We start from the raw sequence: 24,260 nt of genomic DNA, 5'->3' as shown, positions 1-24,260 counted from the left end.
TAACTCGCATGTGCTTGCTTTCCATTTTCTTGTCTTTTTTTTTTAGGCTGTCCATTTTGAGTTTGTCCCTTTCATGGCCCATACCCTATTTGCTGTTTTCTTCCATCAATACTCACGTTCTGTAAGCAGGTCTTTAAATCGTGTTCTTATCTTGTCACATTTGCTGTGCAGTCAAAGACTGAGGTCAAATATCAGGCTCTGTCTTCTGAGGGAGCTTGGTGTTTACTTTTCTGACTTCAAAGTGAGAGGATTTATGGGACAAGCATACTGTTTACGTAGATGTGCTCGAGGAAGGGTGTTGGTGTACAATGTTATTTTATTTCTATCACACAACAACATTTAAGTTTCTGTTATTGAACTGTTCAGATATTTCATAATATATCGGAACTGGGAAAGCACAAATGAAGCACATATTTTGGTAATTCTGAAGTGTGGCGGCAACAAATAGTTTATTACAACCAAAGCAAATCAGTACACTAGGTGGTGACATTTTCACACAAGATAGTTTATGCGTTATATACTTTTATCAATACAAGTGTATGCTTGTGCAAATGTGATGGTTCTTTCAATTGAAGATGTGTTATCTGTAATGGCAGTGAGCTACCATACTGTGCATGCTCCACTTTACTCTGTGCCACTCCATGCCACTGCACTATACTGTGCAGCACTCCACACTACGACGCTCCACTCTATGCCACACTGCATCACTGCACTCTACTCTGCACCACTCCTCTCTACACCACTTCACTCTATGCCTCTCTACACCACTCTACTCTGTGCCAATGCACTCTACCGCACTCTGCAATACTGCACTTTTTGCCACTGCACTCTAGACCACTCTAGTCTAAGACCCTCCACTCTAATCTGCACCACTCCACTCTAATCTGCACCACTCCACTCTATGCCACTCCATTTTGCAAAACTGCACTCTATGCCACTTCACTCTACATTGTGCCACTCTACGCCAGTGCACTCTGGCAATCCACTCTATGCACTCTACTCTACTATGCACCACGCTACTCTACACCACTTTACTCTACCCCACTGTACTCTGCTGCTCCACTTTACCCTGCACTACTCCACTCTATCATGCATCACTCCATGCCATTTCACTCTACTCTGGCACCTTCTACTCTGCAACGCTCCACTCTGCACTCTGAACTCCACTGTAGTCTATGCTCCTCCACTCCACTGTGCCACCCTTTTCTGTATCACTCTACGCCAATGCACTCTACTCCACTTTACCCAGAACCAATGCACTCTGTGCCACTGCGGTGTACTCCCATCTACTCTGCACCAATGCACACTATGCCACTGTACTCTACTCTGCAACACTTTATGCCCCTCTACTCTACACCATTGTACTCTACATCACTCCACTTTATGCTGCACCACTCTGCCACTGCACTCTACACCACTCTATTATACACCATCCACTCTGCCCCACTCTATGCCACTCTACTCTGCAAGACTTCACTCTATGCCACTGTACTCTACTCTCCACAACTCAACTATATGGCACTCTGCGCCACTCTCCTCTCCATCACTCCACTCTTTGCCATGCACTCTACATCACTGAACTTTATTCCTCTGCACTGTACCCTGCACCATTTCGCTCTACTCTGAAATAATCTACTCTGGCACTACACTCTTCACCACTCCGCTCTGCACCACTCAACTGGGTGCCACTGAAATCTATACTGCGCCACGCCACTATGCCACTCTACTCTGCACCACCCTGCTGTACGCCACTGCACTCTACACCAGTGCACACTACTTTTTACTCAAACCCATCACGCTCTGTGTACTGCACTCTGGATGAATCTGCTTTTCACCACTATACTTACGCCACTTCACTCTAGGCCACACTACTACACTCTACAACACTACACTCCACTCTACAAAACTACAATACTCCACTCTACAAAACTACAATACTCCACTCTATAATGCCCTAATCCATCAAACCTTTACTCCACTCAATGACACTATACTTCACTCTTTGGCACTCCACGCTACAAACTCTATTGCTTCACTCTACAACACTTTATGTCTCTCCATTCTATAACACTCTGCTCTACTTAGACACTCTACAACACCACTCCACTCTGTGATGCTCTAAGCAACTCCCTCCATGCCATTCCATGCCACTTTACTCCACTCTATTCTACATCGTGCTACTCTACTCCTGCCACTCAACGCTATGCCACTCTGTGACACTTCACTTTATATACTCCACTCTACGGCATTCTGCTCCACTCTTCGGAACTCCATTCTGCAATTCTCTACTCCAGTCTATACCTTTTTCACTTTACTACACTGCTTCACTCAATGTTACTTCACTCCATGACATTGTACTCCACTTTATCTACTCCACTCTCATACTCTACTCCACTCATCTTTACAACACTCTACTCCCCCCATGACACTCTGCAACTCCACTGCACTCCATGACATTCCACTCTATTACACAACAATCCACTTTACAACACTCCACTCCACGCCACTTCCCTGTGCACTGCTACTGTTTAGCCATGCTGTTGGACAACATGACTAAAACATATTGGCAAAGCCAATTGCTCTTGCATAGGCAAGACCTACTAGCTCTCCTGGGCTTGTTTTCCCCAGTCTTACATTATCCTAATGTTGTTCAAAAGAGTTCGTGGGGAGAAATACATTTGTCTTAGTAAAGACACCTCTAGCTACTGTGGTACGTTTTAAATCCTAAGTTTATGCTTCTCCAGACCAAACGCAGTTAAATATATACTTCCTACAAGTATGAATGACATATGATTCCTATCCCTGCTAATCCTCATTGTCTCACGTAACATTTCCTATAGACTGACATAAACGTATAATTGTCTCTGTATAATGTGTATGATGTAAAGTGCTCTCACACCCTACACTGGTAGGTTAGTGCTATAAAACAAATTAAATGTATGTGAGGGAGGGGCTTTGGAGCAAATCCATGGTGAAGATCGTAATTTGAGTAGGGTCGAGAAAAGATTAGTGCACCTGGGACTACCAGCACTAAAGCCGCCCCCTTCAGTGCCCATGGTAGCTGGCAACCAAGTTTCGGATCTTAGAGAGGTATTTACAGCCAGAATAATCTTTTTCTGTGTTTAATTTGAGTGAATTTCAATTCATCCACTCGACAAACTCAGTTAGACAATTCTAAAAATAGTCTTTAGTGGTGGCTGTCTCGGTCAAACTGAATAAGAATGTGTGAATTATTGACGTAACATTAAACCTAGAAAGCGAAGGATTTGATCATGTTAACCAGCGGGTTACTTAGATAGTACAATAGAGTAGCCAGCAATATTACATAGATAGTACAATGTACTGGACTCGGAGCAGAACATTGAAGGCCTTCATATAAGAGTCCCTTTTTTTCCTGCTAAATGGTTAAGTCAGATAAGCACATACTTGCAGCCAGCCCAGGGAACAGCAACAGTCCCTAACTTGAATATCCTGCAAGATGCTGCAGTAGAATGGATTGGAGCTGACAGCTTATCCAAAGTTTAGACGGCCTTGACCCTCATTCAGTGTGATTCACAGAACGTAGCGGACCATGGTGAGCATAGACTCCATTCTATGAGCTAGGCAAAATTGCAGATGGCCAGAGATGGAGAAGAAAGTAATGCTGTTTGAAGGAATAAAGGTTTTGATTGAACATGCTTTCCATTTTTTGGGCTGGAATGGAGAGTGCGGAGATTGGCGAATAAACATAAAAAAAAAACAGATTCAGAATCAGATGGAGTTTTTTTAGTAGGCGACTTACTTTGGCCAGCTTGGAAACAGAAGACACTGTGACCGAATCAGTGCAACAATGAGGGTGGCAATATTTGCTGTTTTTATGGGATATGGATCTAAAGGATAACATGTATAATTATGAAAAATGTATTAAATGTAAAGGTGATAGCAAGGGGCTGAAAATCCTCCCAGGTTTGTCTGGAGGGAGCAAAGCGAACCTGCCAAGCTGGAAAGGACACAAAGGAGTCCCTTAGGTTTTACGTTTTGGTAAAGGAATTGGAGCAAAAATGGAAATGGCTGTTGAGTCACATGAAAGAATGTTTAACTTTGGAAGTCTTCATGGGATGAGCTAGAGAGAGAGGTGTTACCATTATACATTGGTTCTGCTCTGGAAGTCTTCTTAATGACTGCCTTTTTGATGTCTCAGGTTTTAAAATAAAGAGCTTTCTGGCCGAGTGTGATTTTTTTAATGACTAATCCAGGCTTTCTTTGCTTTGGAGGTGCCCTTTGTGTTCCATGGCACGTGAGGACAAGTGCATAATTGTACCAATGGTTCCAGGTTAGCCATTGTGCTAAAGGCAGCTGAGATACAGATATGAGAGCGCAAAAGACTTCATAATCCAAGAGGAAGATTGGATGCAAGTTCAGCAGGAACAGAAGAACCCCATAGAAAGATATCATTTGTGGCACCTGCAAACAGAGCAGTCAAGAGACTGCACCAATTCATTGAACTCCTTGGGAATTCCAAAATAGAAAACTGTTGGGCCTGGCCTTTTTCGCAGGGTCATGCGCAAACCTTTTGCCTCCTTCCTCCTATTTTTTCTGACCTGTTTTTATTGGCTTTAGGACTCTGGGCACTTTACTACTGCAAACCAGTGCTAAAGGGCATGTGCTTTCTGTCTGTCTAAATTGTATTGGTGATTGGTTTATTCATGACTGGCATATTTGATTTACCAGTAAGTCCCTAGTAAAGGGCATCAGAGGTGCCCTGGGCCTGTAAATCAAATGCTACTAGTGTGCCTGCCGCACTGAATGTGCCACCCACTTGAGTAGCCCTGTAAGAATGTCTCAGACCCGCCACTAGGGTGTCTGTGTGGGCAGTTTGGAACTGCCAGTTCGGCCTGGCAAGTATACCCACTTGCCAGGCCCAACCTTCTCTTTTACTACATATACGTAGCCCCTAAGGTAGGCCCTAGGCAGCCCCATGGGCAGGGTGCAGTGTATTTAAAAAGTAGGACATATACTAGTGTGTTTTACACATCCTGATAGTGAAATACTGCTAAATTTATTTTTCACTATTGCTAAGTTAACATGGGGATTGCCTTGAAATATCTTTTAAGTATAATTACCCATTGGGAGCAGACAGAGAGATGGAGTTTGGGTCTCTGAACTCCCAACGTAAAAATACATCTTTTAGTGAAGGTGGTTTTTAAATTGCGTGTTTGAAAATGCCACTTTTAGAAAGTGGGCGTTTTCTTGCTTAACCATACTGTGCCTCTGCCAGCCTGCTGGAATACACGCCTGAGTCTGGATGACAGTTGGGCTGTTTGTGAATTTACTGTAGATAGTAACACAAAGAGAGCTGAGGTGTGCCCTGCATATCCTAATGCGTCTTCCTTGGCTAGGGAGGTGGGAGGAGCTGGCACGTGCCTTTAAAAAGGGCTGTGTCTGTCTTTCACAATACAGTCTCCAACCCCCAGAGTGTGTCTGGGACCAGGGCAGGAAAGGCAGGGTCTTGTGCACTATTTCAAAGGCAGAAATGAGTATAAGTATTGGACTGCTGACCCCACAATTTCAGAACACTTCTGGATCAAGAGGAGACTCTGCCAAGGAGAAGAGCTGTGAGGAGGAGTACTGCCCCTTTGCTGTGTGTGCTTTGCTGAGTTGGCACTTCTGCTTTGGAGAGGACAAAGACTGGACTTCTCTGTGTATCCTGCTTGTGAAGTTTCTCCAAGGGCTTGCACTGAGCTTGCCTCCTGTTAAGAAGTCTCAGGGACATCAAAGACTTTGCCTGCCAGCCTCTGGGTTCTCTTGCTGAGGACCGTAACTCGCCAGGTGGTGCCCACTCCAGTTCCTGGGCCACTGGGAGTGACACCTGGCCTAAGAGTCAAGAAGAACCAGGCACATCGACTCCGGATGGCTCCAGAACCTGCGCCACCGCCAGACTCTGCGCTGCTGCCTGCATCCAAAGCCACGGTCCCGGCTGAAGTGCAACGACCATGACCGGCGCCGCAGAAGTGGTGCCGCTGGCCCGAAGCTGCAGAGGCCTACGAAATCTGTGACATCATGAGCCCCCAGTACCGTGTCACCATCGTCCGAGACACCCGACTCCACCATGGCGCCAGTGACCCCATGGTGTGACTGCAACCCTGAGAGGTTGTCCCCATTGTGTCTTGACCCGCCGGCTTCGTCGACCCTGCCGGATCGTAAGGAACTGACGCCTCGCCACCAATACCGCATTACCTCCCCTGCAACCGTAAGGAACCGACACCTCAGTAGCAGTAAAGGAACCAACGCCGTATTGGCTCTAGCGACTCCTTACATCCTCAGCTCCATGCAACGTCTCTGTTTCATCATTATCAAAGGTACTGTACCTGGGGTCCGTGCGACTCCATGACCGGTGCCGCACTGCCTCACAAGTCTCATCGGACTGTTGGGAACAACTCCGTCAACGACGTTGTTATAGCCCCAGTTGGAGCTATTGTATTTCAAAGCGCTTCATTGGGAGATTTAATCCTTAAAAATGTGTATCTTTGCTTTTTGTTAGTTTGGTCTTGTTTTACTTAGATAAATATTGGCTACTTTTCTAAACTGGTGTGGTGTCCATTTGTAGTGGTTTCACTGTTTTACTGTGTGTGGGTACAAATACTTAACACATTGCCTCTGAGATAAGCCTGACTGCTCATGTCAAGCTACCAAGAAGGTGAGCAGGGGTTATCTTAGGAGTGTGACTTCCTTATCCTGACTAGTGAGGGTCGCTACTTTGACAGGGTGTAAACTGCCTGCCAACTAGAGACCCCCATTTCTAACAGAAACTCATTAAGAAAAAGGGGACGTTTCCTTCTATGGGGCAATGTGACATATATTTAGAATGTTATAGACACAGGGAGCTGGCAACTCTGATCCAGAACACAAATTTTTTGATGAAATTCTCTCCTAACACTGGCCACAACTCTCTGTGAGAGTGTGAAAAGATCGGGACAGGTGATTTGGGAGGGCATTATTGTGAGGGGAAACAAAGGGACAGAAGAGCTGGAGTTAAGTATCAGTTAAAGTAGCACAAACAAAGAGACATCAATCAAAGAATAGAAAAGTCAGTGACCCTGTAAGCAATCTTTATTCTACTTCACGGGAAAGTTATTGCGACTGTTACCATGGGTAGGTTAAACACAGTGATACTAATTACTTAGGACAGAGAAACACGGAAAATCTACTTTATTAGCCTTTTTTTAAATAGCTATTTCTAATTTTTAATACAATAACAATATTGACATTTATTTGAAGCTCAGTCATTTAAAACCAGTGCATACAATCACATAGGGTAATTCATTCACATGAAACCTGTTCGCAATATACGGAAATAAACTTCAGCCATTAAAACGGGTTTAATTATAATGTGCAAAATTGGGTGATATTTCTTAAGAGAAAGTAATTTGAATTCCAGCATGATGTAGGAGAGGAGACTGACATTTCCAATCATCGTGTTAGTATCATAAAATACTGGCAAGGTAATTGTCCAAATATTAGCTTAACATGGTATTGCGTCCGGTATAGACAAGTTCAACCTATTGAGTGGAAAGCTGCTTTGCCGCGCAGTCGAGAAATTTTACAAAGCGTGCAGTTAATGTATGGTCAGTTGCTTGCAGGGTCTCGTTCTCAGCGCTTCTGTATGTGTGTACAGCATACAATGAAGATGGATTTTAGCCAGTACCTGTGTTTGATTTGCAGGGCAAGTGAATGTTATATGGTCAATTGACTTTCGTTGGTTGTCCTAACACCAACACCACCGAGTTTGGTTATAGCGCACAGTGAAACACTACATTTCCATCACCAACCTTATCAACCATTAACTTCTGTCTGCTGTGACCTTGTTGGCGCAAATGATGGAATGATTGAGCGGTCACTCAAATATCACCTTACAAAGGCTGGAAGGATGCACAAATGTATAGTTTTATTAAATACAGAGAAAAATGTCTGATGGCTTGACAATGCATAAATAATGGCCTCCCACTCAAGATAAGTCAGTGTCTATTACACTGCTTACTGAGACAGCTAGGGTAAATGATGAATATGTATTGTTGTATTGTTTTGGATGTGTTTGTATAGTCTACTATTATAGCGGACTTATTAGTTTTATTTTACCTTAGACTTGGAGGAAGAATCTGAGGCTTGGGAAGTCCAAGAAGGAGATGAAGGAAAACCTTGTGCTGTACCAGATGTAGTGGAAGGGAGAGAACTTACTAAATCCCCGACTGATGCCTCGCTTCTCTCTGACTGCAGCTGGAATGTCACACCAAGGAGACAGGCAGTGTTCAGGTCACTGCGGCACATGAGACAGGTAGGACAGTAAGTCTTAAAGTCTGTGGGCAGTATTGGCTTCCCAGAGAACACTTAGAATATACTTCATTTTAATTTAAATTGAATTGTGTCCGGTTTTTTAAAAATAAATAAATGTTACCTCAGAATAAAAATGCTTCTCTAACTGTAAACAAGTTAAGTTACTAGGAAAAGGTTAAACATGTTGTGAGGACAAGAGGATGATAGGACAGATGGAATAAATGAGTATTTAAGAGCTGAAAAATAGGAGGAGTAAATGAACACTAAAATTGAGTGGGTGAAGTAGTAAAAATGGGGTAGAAATCGAGGAAGGAAGGAATAAGGAAGGATAAGGAAGATCGCTTTTTTTCTTGAAAAAAAAAAGATTAACAGGCGTAAAAAAATAATAGGAGGAAGAAGGTCAGGACCAGCCATTCCGCATAAATAAGTAACTATTTATAATATAAGAAAAAAATGTTTTAAATCAATAAAACAATTACCTCACTATAAAAAAGAGTTCTCTAACATGGACATCTTCTGTAGAGTCACAGAATGTCTTGAATGCCACATGGAGGATTAGACATTCTTCATAGCCTTGTACGATATCTCATCACTTTAGTTGTCCCTTTTTCTAAGGTAACATCTTGCTTTTCTTCTCATGAAAGGGTGAAATATTCCCCCCAAACATCAAAGAAGGCGAGGCACGTGATTCTAAGAGAGAGAGAGAAATCCTCATGAACCAACATGGTAGCCAAGATACTTGCTGGCGTTGGATCTTAGGAGTTTGTGCTTCAAGAGATTTCTGAGAGCCGTGCCAGAGATCTGAGCTAAAGCCCTTAGAAGCGCATACAAGAAACTTAGACTGATCTCTATGTATCTGCTTTATGTTTTAAAGTTAAAGAACCTTTACTCAAAACAGATAGTGCAGAGGAGTCATAACACAGATGTACTCAGCCCTGCAAGCCGTCTTCCGAAAATCCCGTACTAAATTGAGAGTGAAATGGGAGGCAGACAATGATCAAATGTTCACTGACAACCAGTGGGTCGAAACCCTGGCATTGATTCACATAATCACTAGCAAAGATGGAATCGATTAATGCAGTTAAATGTTATTCACCGGACATATGTTACTCCTACAATTATACGTAAGATACCCCCCCCCCACTCCCCCCACAGAGTCCCAGAAGTGCCCAAAATGTCACTGGATGGCTGCTACATAGATCCAATTGAAACTGGATCGCCTGCTGGTTCACACATACTGAATGCATATAGTTGACTGTAATTGGGCAGGGTTCCCCTTAGACTTGCACAACAGTCCACTTATTTGCCTTCTGGGAACGGTTGCGAGTAAACTAAAAATAAAAGGAAGCAGAAATGCATACATTTTACACTCATGTGAGTGAGGAGGCATTTGGCAAGTCACTGGCTGAGACTTCAATCCCTACTATCACCAGCTGGAGAAAAGACATAGGGGAATGGTGTGTAGCAGAGTAGCTCAGAATGAAAATGATAAGGCAGGATGAAAAACTTGAAGAAGATTTAGAACTCTGGCAACTGCTATCTAAAAACAATTGCAAATCCCAGCAGGCAAGCGTCTCCCTTGAATACTGTACCACCCTTAGAATGTACTGTGTATATACGCTGCAGGCTGATAAAGCTTCAGTTGTGTGGGGAAAATTGTCTAGCAGGCTTGTCTTTTCCTTCTTTACATGCTTGCATTTGGAGTACCCTGGGTGCTGTATAGCTGCACACCAGCAATGCCAGAGATGGCTTGTTCATTGTCTTCTATCATCCTTTTTGAGATATTGCTTCCCCATGAGTGTGTATAAGTTTATTGAATCATGTGACATGTAATATGTTGTAAGAACAAACCCAATGAAAACATTGTTAAAAAAAGTTAAAGGCCCCTGGTCCATCCAACTGAAAACAGTGATGCCTTGACAGTGCAGTCTATGGAGAAATGAGCTTTTTTTTTCATTTGAAAAACAAATGGAAAACAGCACTTCCACATTGTGGCAGTCATTATATGATGCATATGTTAGTGTTCCCATTACAGAACCAATAAAGCTGCTAAGGCCATTCCTCCCTTCTTCCCCATTTACTGTCATCCACCATGATCCAACCACAGAGCTCATATCTTCTGATATTTAAGTGGACATTCATGGGCCTTGTAAACTATTTACTCAGCCTGGCACAGATGTCCATCGCACTCAACCAACTGGTCAGAGGGATCAGGACCAATCTAATGTCTAGTGATGTCTTCCTTTCTAACCACTAAGCCCATCACCACCAGCCGGCGAGCCCACATGGTGTCCGCTCGCTCATGTTCGATGGCTGGAATTGCATGTGTAGTGACGGGGGTAGCATACAACTTCACTGAGCTTAGTTTGAACAGTAGAGCAATAGCAAACAATTTGAGGCATATCCTGTTTGAGAAATACTTATGCCACTTATGGCATTTGGAAAACAATTCTAAAAATGAAAACTTACACAGTGAAATAATTCTTGAGTACTTCATGCATGAGCATCCCTGGGATGTGTGACATCTACCCCTTACTCATGCAGCACCATGCAGTTGCTCTTTTTCTACTGCTAAATAGTACTCCGGGATTTGCCTCCTCATTGTGGCAGTACTGCTTCATTCTTTTTGTGTCCAATTCCTGATGATGGCATTTTTTTTTATTAAATAAGATTACAGTTATAGTTAGTTCAGACAAACTTGCCTCTCTTGGCCAGCAGTTTGTGGCTTCAAGCAGTGCAATAAGTTTGGTATGCAGGTCCAGGCAAAGCCTCTGTGTCTGGTCTGGGGGAGAAAAGCATCCATTGAGTTTTTGTTTTCTGCACTGGAATGTATCCTGTTTACTGAGAAACTGTCTTTATTCAATGTCCAGAAAGGGAATGGTACCAAAGGAGGCCTGGAAGTTGTAGAGGGACGGAAACTGTTGTGTGCAGGTGAGAGAGATGTGTTCTGTGCGTAGTCACAGAGTTTGCCACACCTGTCAGTGGCTGTGTCCCTTTCACTTAAGTGGCCCTCTGCTGCTTTTTCAAGAGTGGCATCCTCTAAGCATTGAACTATCTCTGAAAGGGAAAGAAAAGACGCGCAGGTGAACATCAGGCACTGGTTTGGATTATTTTCAAGCCATTAGCTGTGGAGAACGTATATTGGAGACTGTCACTTAACATTTCGTACATTCCAACTGAAAGGGAAATAATATTTTCTGTGAAGACAAGTTTCATTAAACATTCTACTTTGCTGCACTTTCTGATTTGTGGTAGGCAAAGCAAAAGGAGACATCACTTCTCATGTTTTTTCTTTTTCTGGAGATTTACAGTTCCTTTGTTTGGGTCATTGACCTTCATCCATTGGATGGGATCTTCTTTCTTCACCCAGTTTTAGCCAGACTTCACCTGTCGTTTTATCTATCATGCAGGTCCTCAATCATTTGCTATTAATGTTTACCACCACTGTGACAATATCTACATTGTAGCATTTTTGATTCTCATGTTGCTTTCTCTTGCCCTTTGGTGATGGGATGTAGCTAGCTCTCCAATATCTTTGTTTGACATGAAAGCAGTTAACCTTTTTCATTCTCCTGATGTTGCATTTCAGAAGTGCTTATGCAGCCTGTATTTACTAACCAGTCCTTCAGTGATTTGGTATTTTGCATATAGAAAAAAATTCAAGTGCCAGTACAAGACACTCCTGTTGTTCCTAGTCCTGCGGGGCAAATCCTTTACTCGATAATATTCTGTTAATTTTTTGCGTTATTCTCCACCTTAAAAGCAGAAAGCTGACAGTTATCTCAATTGGATAACGATTAGAATCAATTAGATCCCACTAAGCTTTTTCATAGTGTGATGTCCAGTGCTATCTGCTGTTGATAGACAAATGTTAAAGAAGCGTACAATTGGCATTGCCCTTGCAAAATTTCAGTGCCTTACAAATGTGCACAGGCAGGGCTCTAATGGACTTTCACAGGCTTTCAAAGCCTTTGAAGCCAGGCAGCAATCCAAAGGAAACATTCTGCAAAAAGAAGTGTAGCTTCTGATCTAAAAACCCATTCACGCGATCTGAATTCGCTTTAGCATAAATGGATCATTGTTTGAAGCTGCCTGATGCATCCAACCGTATTTGGCTTTTGATGCTTATAGGAATCTGACTTTTTATTTTGTGGACCAAAAAGAGGTACATTGTGTACAGAATCCAAGCACAACCCAGAGAAATTACAGAGGCAGAAATGACACCCCAGATGCTATCTTTCGTGGTAGTGTGGGCGAGCAGTTAGGCATTTCAGTGTGTACTGCTAAGCATGTAATGCACACACAGAGGTATTAAGCGAGACACACACTGGAACCAGATGAGTACTTTCCGAGTTATGAATTTTGACAGTTTTCAAAAGTTGACAGTGTATATTTCTTAAGCTGCAATGTTACCCTATAGGAAGGAAAACATATACGTCAAACAGGTACTCCACAGCAACTTGCAGGACTGTTCTCCAGGACTTGAGGCAACTATGGAGCAAGGTCCAAGGCCACAACAATAGGTCACCTGGGGAGGCTCTGGGGTGTCTGGGTGCAGAGGTGTGTTAAGGTGTCAGGTGTCCCATTCCCTCAAACGGGGAACAGTCTGGTTACAAAGATGCTGCAGGTAGGGACTGGGGGTCCAGTCTGGGTCAACCAACAAGCAGGGGCGGGCTGGATGCTCAGGGTTGTAGAGACACCAGTGATCCTTTTCTCCTTGGTCCCGGGAGGCGGGTGTAAAGGTGTCTTGGACTATCGGGTTTCTATCACTAGTGGTGGTTGTGGTAGATGGGGCCTACAGAAAGAGGCCACAGGCATGGACTGGTCGTCTCAACTGACCAAACCAGCAAGTGGTTTCACGAGGTTCAGGGATAGGGGTACCACTGTTCCTCTTCTCTCCGGTCAGGGCAGCCGGGAGCAGAGGTGAAGTGGACCGGTGGGTTGCCATCACCGGAGGCAGTTGCAGTAGGGGGGGCTGCAGAAAGAGGCTGCAGATGACATCAGGAAGCCCATAGTGGGTGAACTCAAGGTGGGCTTCATTTCTGGAGCGCCTGGGAATCATGCCAACACCACTGGCCCACTTCAGTTCGGGCTGGAAGGCACAGGTAAAGTGGTGCTGTCCACTGTCAGGTTGTGCGGGTCCTGGGTCTTCTCTGGTTGTCTTGGGTGGTCTGCAGATGCAGGGAAGCAGCTCCTCTGCCCCAAGGGAGGTTCATCTGACGATTGGCGAAGCACTGGCATCTCTCTGGGTTCCTTGGAGTTCGCACAGCAGCAGTACAGGACAGTTGCTCCACAGCGGTTGGATGCAGGAGGAAGGCTGACAGGGTTGGCACCAAGTCAGTTGTGCTCCTCGGTTCTTCGTTCGGAAGCTTTCTTTGTCCACTCCTTCCTTTATGTCCAGTGAAGATCTGAAGTCCTGGTATCAGGGGGACCCTTAGGTACTCAATTTAGGGGCATTAAGGAGAGTGAGGGGTAGTAGCCAATGGGCTACTTACTTCTGGGGTCACTATGCCCCTTAGATGAGCACTTCCTTTGGGGAGTGGCCATCACCCTCTCCCAGAATTCCTAATTCAACCACACACAAGATGGCGGAATTCCTAATTTTGTGTTCACTTCAGGCTGGCCACCCTAGAGGTGTGTCCAGCCTGCAAGTGCAGCACATCTCCTTCATAGATAATTTTCAATCCTGTCCAGGTGCCAGTTGGGCCCTGGGTAAGGGGTGGGGTCAATATCTCTTCAACTCTGTGGGAAACCAGATCTGCATACCAAAGGTGGTGGGGCTTTTGAAACTACGATGTCTTGGAATGCAGATTTGCAGGTCATCCTGTTGGGATGGGTGTGTAACACCCCTGCCAGAGCAGGCTTTGTTCCGGACAAGCAGAGGCTTTCACCCTGTGGGGTCAGAAACCTGTCTGTTGGTGGCAGACTAGTGGAAATCAGTCAGTCATCACATCAGTAGTTGGTAGTTTTTTCAGGGGGCACCTCTTCTAAGGTGCCCTCTGGATGCGTGTATTGATAAAACCATCTCTGGAATTTGTGAGGGTGTGTACATACGAGATGTTTGATACCAGACATCCCTAATTTCAGTGTAGCCATCATGTAGCTGGGGAACTCGTATTGACCAGTGTCTAGGTACATGCACTTAAAATGGCTTCCTTGATTACTTGCTATGTCCAAGAATCGACAAAGATATAGCAGGGGAATATCTGCTCATGCAGATATGTCCTCACCTGTAATATATAGCGACCTGCTGTAGGGTTGTAAGGCATGCTGTAGGGGTGACTTACAAATATTACAGGTAGTGTTCGGGGCCATGGCACACAAGTGTGGGTCATTTCTTTTTTTCACTTTTTGGAGCACCTTGTTATGCAGCCTGCAGTGGTGTTGGGTGCTGGGTCCCTTAGAGTGGCACAAATTATACTGCAGTTCTTTTGGGACCCCCTTTAATACTTTTGCTCTAGGCGCCAGAGGTTCCACTTACTAGGGACTTTAAGGGTTCTAAAGGCCTAGTCACTTGGGGATCAAGTGACTTGTTGTTTTGTTTTTGGGTTCGGAACACTGGCACTGGGGGCCTAGTTAGCAGGAACTTAGTGCACTTCAGTCAAAGTTGCATCAAATACCAGGCAAAAAGTGTGGTGGGATACTGCAACCAAAGCCCAGTTTCCTACACTGCTATATCAAACTGCATGTAAAGATTTTTTGCATTCCTTACGTAGCACACATTTCCTGCAATAAAGCCCCATTGTGGTACGTCTTTCTCAACAAGGGCTTGAATTCAAGATGCAGTATCTCTTGTGCCTGTCAACTCGCCACTTCATCTCTTTGAGCTCCTAATTTCAAATGAATTTAGTAGACAAAATCTTGTCTTCCAGTTTTTATTGATCACTAGTGGATTTCTGAGTGCTGAACTTACGGCCCCACTGCTCAGTGTCTCAAATCAACTTCACCCAAAAAACTCCATGTGTGAGGTACTTGTTTAAGTGTTTTGCTTTGCCTCCACATCAGTCAAGTTATCATTCTCCCCTAAATCTCCATCATCTGGAGTATTCATGTCATAAAACCTCTCCTCATCAAGCTTATCCTATGAAGTACCATCATATCTTCTCGTTTTAGCCACCTTATTGTCCACCTTTTCTTCAAAAGTGTTTATGTGTTTGGCGTACACAAGGAGTATGGGGTGTTTAGGGTACCAAGCGCAAAGGAGTTGCCCTGTAACCTTTGTATATCTCGAACTACAAGGTTTGTTTGTGTGCTGAGTGTAGCTCTCTGGAGGGGAATGACTCCTTAAGGACTAGGTGGTCTCACACACTATATAGTGTCATGCTTCATCATGTGACCACCTAGCCCCATCCAGGTAGGACAGTACCACCTGGAAGGACTCAACCTCAACCAAAAAAAGTACTGGGAGGGAGTGCAGAGATGAAGGTTCTCTGGATAGAAATGGGATCCAGTTGTTACTACAGAAAGAATAAAAACACCTAATCAGTCACCAGTGTTCTGATACACCTTTATTGGTGGTGACTGCTGGTGAGGTTAAAAACAATCGGTGGGACACCTATTGAGGGTAATGACTCGAAGGGTCACCTACTCTTCACTGGCCAACATGTTTTTGCCCACTACGAAGAGCCAAAGGAGGTCTGGGGGCATTCGTCAGGGCCTAGGATCCTTAGGTTCGAGCACTAGCGATCTGAGTGCGAAGGGAAAGAGCGGCTACCTCGGTAGGAGGTGGCCCAATAGTGGTAATAGAAACAAGGGCCTACCTGTGGAACACTTGACCACGGAAGCCTATACATAAAAAAGGACAGGTGTTTATTTAAAATATACCAACCAGGTGCTACACAGCAAACCACTGCACACGAAGACGTGAGAAAACATGCTCAAACAAACAAGTAGTCATGCAACACTTTTACAAATAATCACACTGGATATGGAATATAATGTCCTGGAATGCATGGGGGAGGAGGAAATGATTTCTCTTACCCTATCACTGCAGGGCAACTTGCCCCGGGTCTAGAGGAGGGGGGAGTGTCCCCTTTTAGTCACACACTGTAAACAGGAGAAATGCCAAGGTGGAGAATTAGCCCATAGTTAGGAGACTAATTAGCGCCAATACAGCAAGCAGGGGAAGGCAGCACTATATCTAGGAACAAAATAAATGCCATAACTAATGCCGACATGAAACATAAAACGTGAGACAGACAGTATCATGAGCGGTTAATGTCTATAGAGGCTCATATTTTCAATAAAGCTCTGTGCTTGGCACCAGTCTTAAAGGGATCTTTTCTCTTTGAAAACCAAGGTACATCTGCTTTTTAGTCTTACTTCTAGTCAATCTAGATTTTCATGTTGTATTCTTTTTAAGTCACTTTACTTGCACGTACATTATACACCCATTTTCTGAGCCACATCCTTAGACCTGTCAGCCTCCAACAGTTCTGTGTCTGTATATGAGCAATGGTAACCCTTTATCAGCAGGACCTGTTTCATTTAGAATTGTTTTATTTTGTCGTAAAAGGTTACTTGCTTTCCCTGACTTGTTCATCTCCCCCATATAGTTCTGTACCCCCATCTTGTATAATCCTCTTAACCTACTCCCCCAAAAGTATCTGGAGGCTAGTCACATTTTTGCAGCCTGCTCTCCAGAAAGTATCCCATCCCCTTTTTTTGAACGTCACTAATTGGCATAATTCTCTCTGCCAATAAAAATGCCAAATATTAGATGAAGACAAAACCAAAACTATCTTAATTGGAAGGACCTTTAAATGTGAACCACACCTGGAGTTGCCACCCTGTTCCTGAGGAAATTAAAATCCCACATATGCCTTAGTAAATGGCTCCCAAGATATTGCAGGGTCTCAGCAGGCTGTAGAAAGCTATATAAATAGTACAGTAATGCTAACACAGGACATCATGGCACTTTTCAAGATCTTAAATGGGTGTGTTTAGGCCAGGGCACACAAGCCTAGCATGAGATGAGCAAACAGGACTCTCCCCGGAGACTGAATATATTCCATTCCAGAAGGCGGCCTGCACAGTACAGATTCTTGCTGTGGTTCATTGTCAGCTGTTCTATGCCATTGTCTCCAATTTTGCCATCCTTTGGTGGTCCTACATTAGGGCCAAAGGGGGATGTGTCATGATATTGTTTGGGCTTGAAGTTACATGCAAGGAATATTTGGAATGGTTCCATCTGACCTCCCACATATTTTCTTCTGACAGTTTTGAAGAAGAATACTTTTAACAACTGAAATATGGAAAGGGAACCACTTTATGACCAGCCCTGACAGCAGGGACAGTCCCTGCTGGCAAATCGGTGCAACACATATTATAAAGAAGTTTGGACAAGATAATACATGTTGCTGCTTACATTTCTTCAAGGTCCTAGGATCCTCTGCATTCCGAATATTGGCATGGCACGTGCTGATGGGAAATCAAGTCATTTGGAAAGGGCAAGACCGAGATTTGATTCAGTCAGCCTTCCAGGTCCTGCAGGTAAGTCTTTTTTATTTAAAACTATTGTAATGGCGAGTACACATTTAATGGTGATCTGGAAAAAAAAATGGGTCATTGGTTTTAAGGTGCTGTATTATTCAAAGATTAATAACTGTGGTTGTGAATGACTAAAAAAACAGAATCGTAGGAAACCCATTAATATTGACCAAGAACAATGGTTATAATGGTTCATAGTGTTCGCTGTGACCTATAAGTTAACCTGGTGCTGAGGTAAGTGCCAAATCTAGAACAAAAAGGAGTGAAAGAATGAGAAATGAATTAAGCCTGGTATTTAAGACTTTCCTGAATAGAAATAGATTATGTGCCTTGTAGAAGGAAAGGAGCAGCGAATTCCAAAGAGGAGTAGCTCTGACAGACAATGACCTCGCCCACATCTCACTTATACTTTGGGTATGGTGACTAGAAGAGCACATCTTGTTCTCAAAAGTATAATAAGTATATATTTGCTAAGATGGCAGAGTCCCTTTTCATAGAACATGCTATGTAAAACCTTAACAAACAAGCGTAGCCATGATAAATAATCCGAGCAGCAAATAAAACCAGAAAACCCCATTGTAAATATAGAGAGTATAATTTAAAGTGCCCAATTGAGAGCAGTATTTAAAAGAAAAAAGAAAACGTATATCATAACAATTGGCGGGATATCCTGGAATTGCTTAAGATATTGTCGATTGTCATTCGCAGATTGCATTATACAGTATCAAAAAGAGTTGACTTTTAAGTTGATTCAGTCGCTGTCACAATGTGCTCCGTATAGAATGATTTAGGGACTACAATCCTGCATGGATAGTCCTAATGTTTGAACATGTATGCCAGAGTTATTATGACATGCATTTGTGATGCGCTAAAAAGAAAAGTTCAGTGTGCGAAGGACAATAAAGGAATATGCCCTAGTTACGGCGCATAACAAGAGTGACAGCAATATTGCAACATTCATTTTGAGCGCCCATGAAAAAAAAGTGTGATGTGCAATGAGCAAAAAAGCAGAATCTCAGAAATGCCTTGTATGTTCTCTTTGGGCATTCTACAAAGTGCAATGTAAAAGGTACAGAAAGTGCTAGTGGAAGCAGCAAGTTGCCCGAAGGTGAAGTGGCAGCTGGCCAAAGATGTGCCACGCAGGGATCTACTCGGGGCCTAGCAGATACAGAGCGGCGGCCGTGGAGTACTCAAAAGGTGTCTCGGATGTTGTGCAGTAGCAGAAGAACAGAACTGTAGTTCTGTCTTATCTGCATTCAATTTCAAGAAGTTTAAGTCTGCCAGAAGGTTACAGCTAGCATACAGTTGTGGAATACTGCACAGGGGGTTAGACAACATGTTGTCCACAGAAATTAACAATTCAGATTTGTCAGCTAGTTTTATAATTTCAACCACATATCATTGTATACGCAAGGCCAGAGGGTCGATATATATAAGTTAAAGAGAGTGGCTCTCAATGAATAGACATGCAGAACATCCTACATCCTTAACTCCAAACGAATTGGGAGGAGATGAACAGCTGGCCATCTGCTGTCCAAACAGGACCTTAACCCTTTGAAGTGCTGAGTCTCAAATGTCTGCCTCAGCCAGCTTTAAAAGCAGTTGTTATGCGATACCGTATCAAAAGTATACATATGCGTAATTTGAGTAATCTGCTTGAATGTATTTAAAGCAAAATTACGTGACATGAGATGGAACTACTCAAGGAGCATAACTTTATATGTAGCACTATTTTCCTAGCATGAAATGCAGCCTCAAATCCAAAATGGATCTGAGATGCATGTTGCTTTAAGAAAATAGTGATAAATGCAACAAAACACGAACAGCAGCAGCCAGCTGCCTCTCGCACTCAGTTCTAGTATTTGTTTCCTCAAATTACCCTATATTACATGGCCAGGCATGAACCAGTATTTTTCTGTAATTTTGCGTCACAAGGGTTACACCGGTGTAATTAAATTTTTGCCCAAGCCTAATCGAAAGTAGCAGGCAGATCAACCCTTACTAAGACCCACAAGTTGCCATTGTCTGCTGACATTTGAAGGTCATTCAGGATAGATATGAAAACTGTTTCTGTTCCAGCTGCAGGGCAACAGCATGATTGTATGGGGTCTTAGATTTTATGCTATTCCACTAACTCAAAATCAAATCAAATCAGGGTTTCTAGAGCACAACTACTCACCCATAAGGGTCTCAAGGCGCTAAGGGAATTTGTCCTCTGAGCTTCAGTTGAAGAGCCAGGTTTTAAGGTCCTTCCTGAATTGACGTAGCGATGGAGACTGCCTGAGTCTTTGCTGCGAGGTAGGCGAAGGATCTTCCACCCGCCGAGGTCTTCTGTATGCGGGGTACGGAGGCTAGTGCTTGTTCAGTGGAGTGTAGAAGTCTGGTGGGGGAGTAGAAGGTGATGCAGTGGTTGAGGTAGGTGGGCCCTAGGTTGTGGAGGGCCTTGTATGCGTGGACAAGGAGTTTGAAATTAAATCTTTTCTCGAGAGGAAGCCAGTGGAGGTCTCTTAGGTGATTGGAGATGAGTTTGCGGCAGAAAATGTTCAGGATGAGTCTCTCTGATCGTTTTGGATGTGCTATAGTTTCTTCAGGTTTTTCTGGGTGGTGCAGGCATAGAGGGCGTTGCCTTAGTTGAGTCTGCTGGTAACCAGGGCATGGGTTACGGTTTTGCAGCAGTCCTTTGGGATCCATTTGTAGGTCTTCTGGAGAAGTCAGAGTGTGTGAAAGCTGGAGAATGTGACAGAGTTGACTTGGTATGGTGAGCAATGAGTCCAGGATGAAGCAGAGGTTGCATGTGTGGTTTGTTGGGGTGGGGGGTGAGGGTGGATGGCCACGAGGAGTAGTCTCAGGTTGATGTGGATAGTCCCAGGAGGAGGATCTCGGTCTTGTCAGAGTTGAGCTTGAGGCAGCTGTCCTTCATCCAGTTCGGATAGCTTCCATCCTGTTGAGGAAATTCTTCTTGGCAGTAGTGAGGTTTTCGGTCAGTGAGATGATCAGCTGGGTATCGTCGGCATAGGAGACAATGTTCAGTCTGTGGTTCCTTACGATAGATGCGAGCGTGGCCATGTAGATGTTGAAGAGTTTGGGACTCAGGGAGGAACCCTGTGGTACTCCGCAGCTGATCTCTGTAGGTTCTGACAGGTAAGGCAGTAGTCTGACTTTCTGTGTTCTGCCAGACAGGAATGAGCATATCCATTCCAGGGTCTTTCTGTGGATGCCAGCTGTGTGGAGTCTGGAGCAGAGGGTGAGGTGCAAGACCGTGTCGAATGCGGACAATTTGCCCAGTAGGATGATGCTGTATGGCTGCGGTCGAGGAGTGAGCGGATGTCATCTGTGGTGGCAAGGAGGGCAATCTCCCTGCTGTGGCTGCTCCTGGAACCTGATTGGGAGGTGTCCAGAATGTCATTGTCCTCGATGTGCCTATGGAGCTATGCGTTGATGGCCTTCTCAATTACTCTGGCTGGGAAAGGCAGAAGAGAGATGAGGCAGTAATTATTGAGGTCCGGGGGGGGGTCGGCCGTAGGTTTCTTCAGGAGAGGGCGGATCTCTGCATGATTCCAGTCCTCTGGGAAGGTGATTGTCTCTATGGGACACTTGAGGGTGTGGTGGAGCTTGGGTGCGATGGAGGTGTTTGCTTTATTGAAAATGTCATGAGGACAGGGGCCCATAGGGCCTCTGGAGTGGATGCTGTCCATGATGGTGCAGGTCTCATCTGTGGTGAGGATGGTCCAGTGGTGCAGGATCTGTGATGGTTTGGTGTGTTGGAGTTGGGAGGTAGTTGGAGGGCTCGGAGTGTCTTGGGATCTGAAGCTGTCGCATACGTCTTTGATTTTCCGGTGAAAGAAGTTGGCTAGTCTGTTGCAGAGAACTTGAAATGGAGGGATGTTTGCCGTTTCTGATTGGTTTTTGGCAAATTCTTTGACCATGACAGAGAGCTCTTTAGTGTTGTGAGAGGTGGCATTGATACTGTTCTGCAGGGCGGCTTTTCTGGTGACTCTGATGAGGTGGTGGTGGGATTTGGTGGCAGCTTTGATGGGCTCGAAGTCCTCCAGGGACTTGCTTTCATCTTTTCTCTAACTGTCTGCAGGTGTGCCTGGAGTCCTGGAGTGTGGGGGAGAACCAGCTGGCCTTCTTGAGTTGGTGTTTAGATGACTTCTTACGGAGAGGTAATAAGGTGTTCGCGCATCAGAGATCCATTGGTGGAAGTTTCGTTCTGAGATGTTGGTGTCTGCGGTGAGGGGCTGGGGAGACTTGCTGAGGGTGTTAGAGAGCTGTTCCTCTGTGATCTGGTTCCATTTTCTGCTTGATGGTCGGTGAGATGATAGTGAAATAGATGCAGTGTAGGTCAGTCCAGTGAAGTGTGGAGGTGTTGTCGATGATGTTGTTGTTGCTGGTGGAAAAGATGGCGTTGACTGTGTCTCCATCGATGTGTGTTGGTAAGATGACCAGTTGCTTTAGTCCTGTTGTTGTGAGGTTATCAAGTAGGGAAGCTGTGTTGGTGTCATTGCTGTTGTCAATGTGGTAGTTGAGATTGCCAAAGAGGAAGTAGTTCGAGGAGACGATGGAGTCTCTGAAGGCTGGTAGGGGCCACGTAAGGTTGACTTGGGTGGGGGCGGAAGGAGGATTTGTATATGATGACAGACCGCCTGCATGGGTGAGAAGGCCAGTCTTTGCCGAGCAGTTTGTAGTCACTGAGGATGTTGTTGGCAATGCCCGAAGTGGAAGCTGGGTTTGTCCATGTTTCGGTTAAAAAGGCAGGGAGTGAATGTTGAGGAGGATGCAGCTGAGGCTCTCTTGGTTAGTGTTCGATGGCTCATTGGCGGGAGGGTCTGGTGATTGGTGTAGGGTGAGGGGGCAGTAGCAGTAGAGGCAGGAGAACGGTCCATGGGTGCCTCTGGGTGATACGAGATGGCAAGTAGCGCAGCGTCCTGTGTTCAGCGCATGGAGGGCCTCCTTATTGTAGCAATGGAAGGTCGTCGGACTAGGGTTCGTGGACCTGTGTGTGGTCCAGGTGCAGACGGGCCCTTTGGTGCGCCAGCAGCAACACAGCCGCCATTAACAGAGGGGAGGGAGGCTGGGGAGGCAGGGGATCCGGTCAGCTGGGAGGCAGGAGGGGCGGGGAAGCGCTTCTCAGGGAGGGAGGGAGGGGCAGGCCTCAGGGGCAGCAGCAGCCGGGAATGGAATGCGGGAAAAGCTGGGAGAGTGAAAGGCTGAAGGAGAGAGAAAGAGACCAGAAAGAAAAGAAAAAATAAAGATGACACAAAAAAAAGCAAAAGTAAAAAGAGACAGCAAGATACTTACATGCAGATGGCCACTACGCCACCAGGGATGAGGTGCAGGTGGGAGCCTGTGGAAGGAGGTGGGCCTCGAACTGAGATTCAGGCAGGCTTTCAGTTTGAAATGCTGAAGAGGCAGCAGCAACAGGTTGAGCTGCGCAGAGGAGAGTTAGCAGACGCTGACTAGGAGGTCAGAACAGTCTCCCTCTCAGTGCGCAGCAGCTGCCATTTAGAAGGGGAGGGAGGCGGGGGGTCCGGTCAGCTGGTAGGTGGGGGGGGGGGGGAGTGCTTTGCAGGGAGGGAGGAAGGGGGCTGGCCGCTGAGGCAGCAGCGGTGGGGAATTGAACTCAGGAAGAGTGAAATGCTGAAGGGGAGAGAAAGAGACCACCAGTGATGAGGCGCAGGCAGGGGTGTGCAAGTGGAGGTGGGCCTCGAACTGAGAGTCAGGCAGGTGGAGTTGCAGAGAGGAGAGCAGCTAACAAATGGTGACCAGAAGGTCAGAGGTGTTGCTCACTAACTGATAAATTTGCATATTGATGAACTTCTAAAAACCTTTTACAGAAAAAAGCAGCAGCTATATAGGGCAAAAATGCTTACGTGGCAGGGTCAGCATTGGCCTACTTCACCAGTGGCACAACCAAGGCTTTTTTCCACTGCTGTCACATTCAAGATGGATTTATTACAGATGTTTAAAAGAAGATTTCCCAAACGGGGAGCTTCCACTTTCCAGGCCGCTAGAAGAATCGGGACCAGACGAAATCCAAATGTGACTGAATTCAATAAATCCATAAGCACCTCAAGGGTTAACTGTGCATACTTGGAAAGCAATCATCCCAGCTTCACAATGCAGACTAGACAATGCATCAGTCACTCGCATTGATGACATAACTATTAGGCAGGGTTTACAGACTCTCACAGATCTTATAAATGCTCTCCACAATGAAGTTGGATAATTCAACGCATCACTGCTGTAATAGGTTCTTTATCTCTGGGTGGAAGAGATATTGGAATAACTAGATAGGCGCCGGTTTGAGGGGATAAGTGATTTATTTAGACTCAATTAAGGTTGAATTTTATCCTTTCTTTTTCCACAGGGTAACTTCCTGTTATGTTCGTTCAGCTCCTTGTTCTCTCTTTCAGGGTTCTTATCGCGGTCCCGCTGTGGTCTGATCTTGATTTGGAAGA

General features: G+C 44.8%; 1 protein-coding gene across 2 annotated transcripts in view; it reads left to right on the top strand.

Annotated features, from left to right (window-relative positions):
- The window catches only part of FLCN (folliculin), a 168,066-nt gene that overhangs the window by 77,076 nt on the left and 66,730 nt on the right, over positions 1–24,260 (top strand). For both annotated transcript variants that reach the window (XM_069210059.1, XM_069210060.1), the window contains exons 7-8: positions 8,121–8,311; positions 17,689–17,802. In XM_069210059.1, the coding sequence (XP_069066160.1) occupies positions 8,121–8,311; positions 17,689–17,802 (305 nt within the window). The remainder of the gene's footprint in view (positions 1–8,120; positions 8,312–17,688; positions 17,803–24,260) is intronic.

Source organism: Pleurodeles waltl, chromosome 10, assembly GCF_031143425.1.
Source record: "Pleurodeles waltl isolate 20211129_DDA chromosome 10, aPleWal1.hap1.20221129, whole genome shotgun sequence".
In the NCBI taxonomy this organism is placed as follows: domain Eukaryota; kingdom Metazoa; phylum Chordata; class Amphibia; order Caudata; family Salamandridae; genus Pleurodeles; species Pleurodeles waltl.
This window is presented reverse-complemented; position numbering and strand designations above follow the sequence as displayed.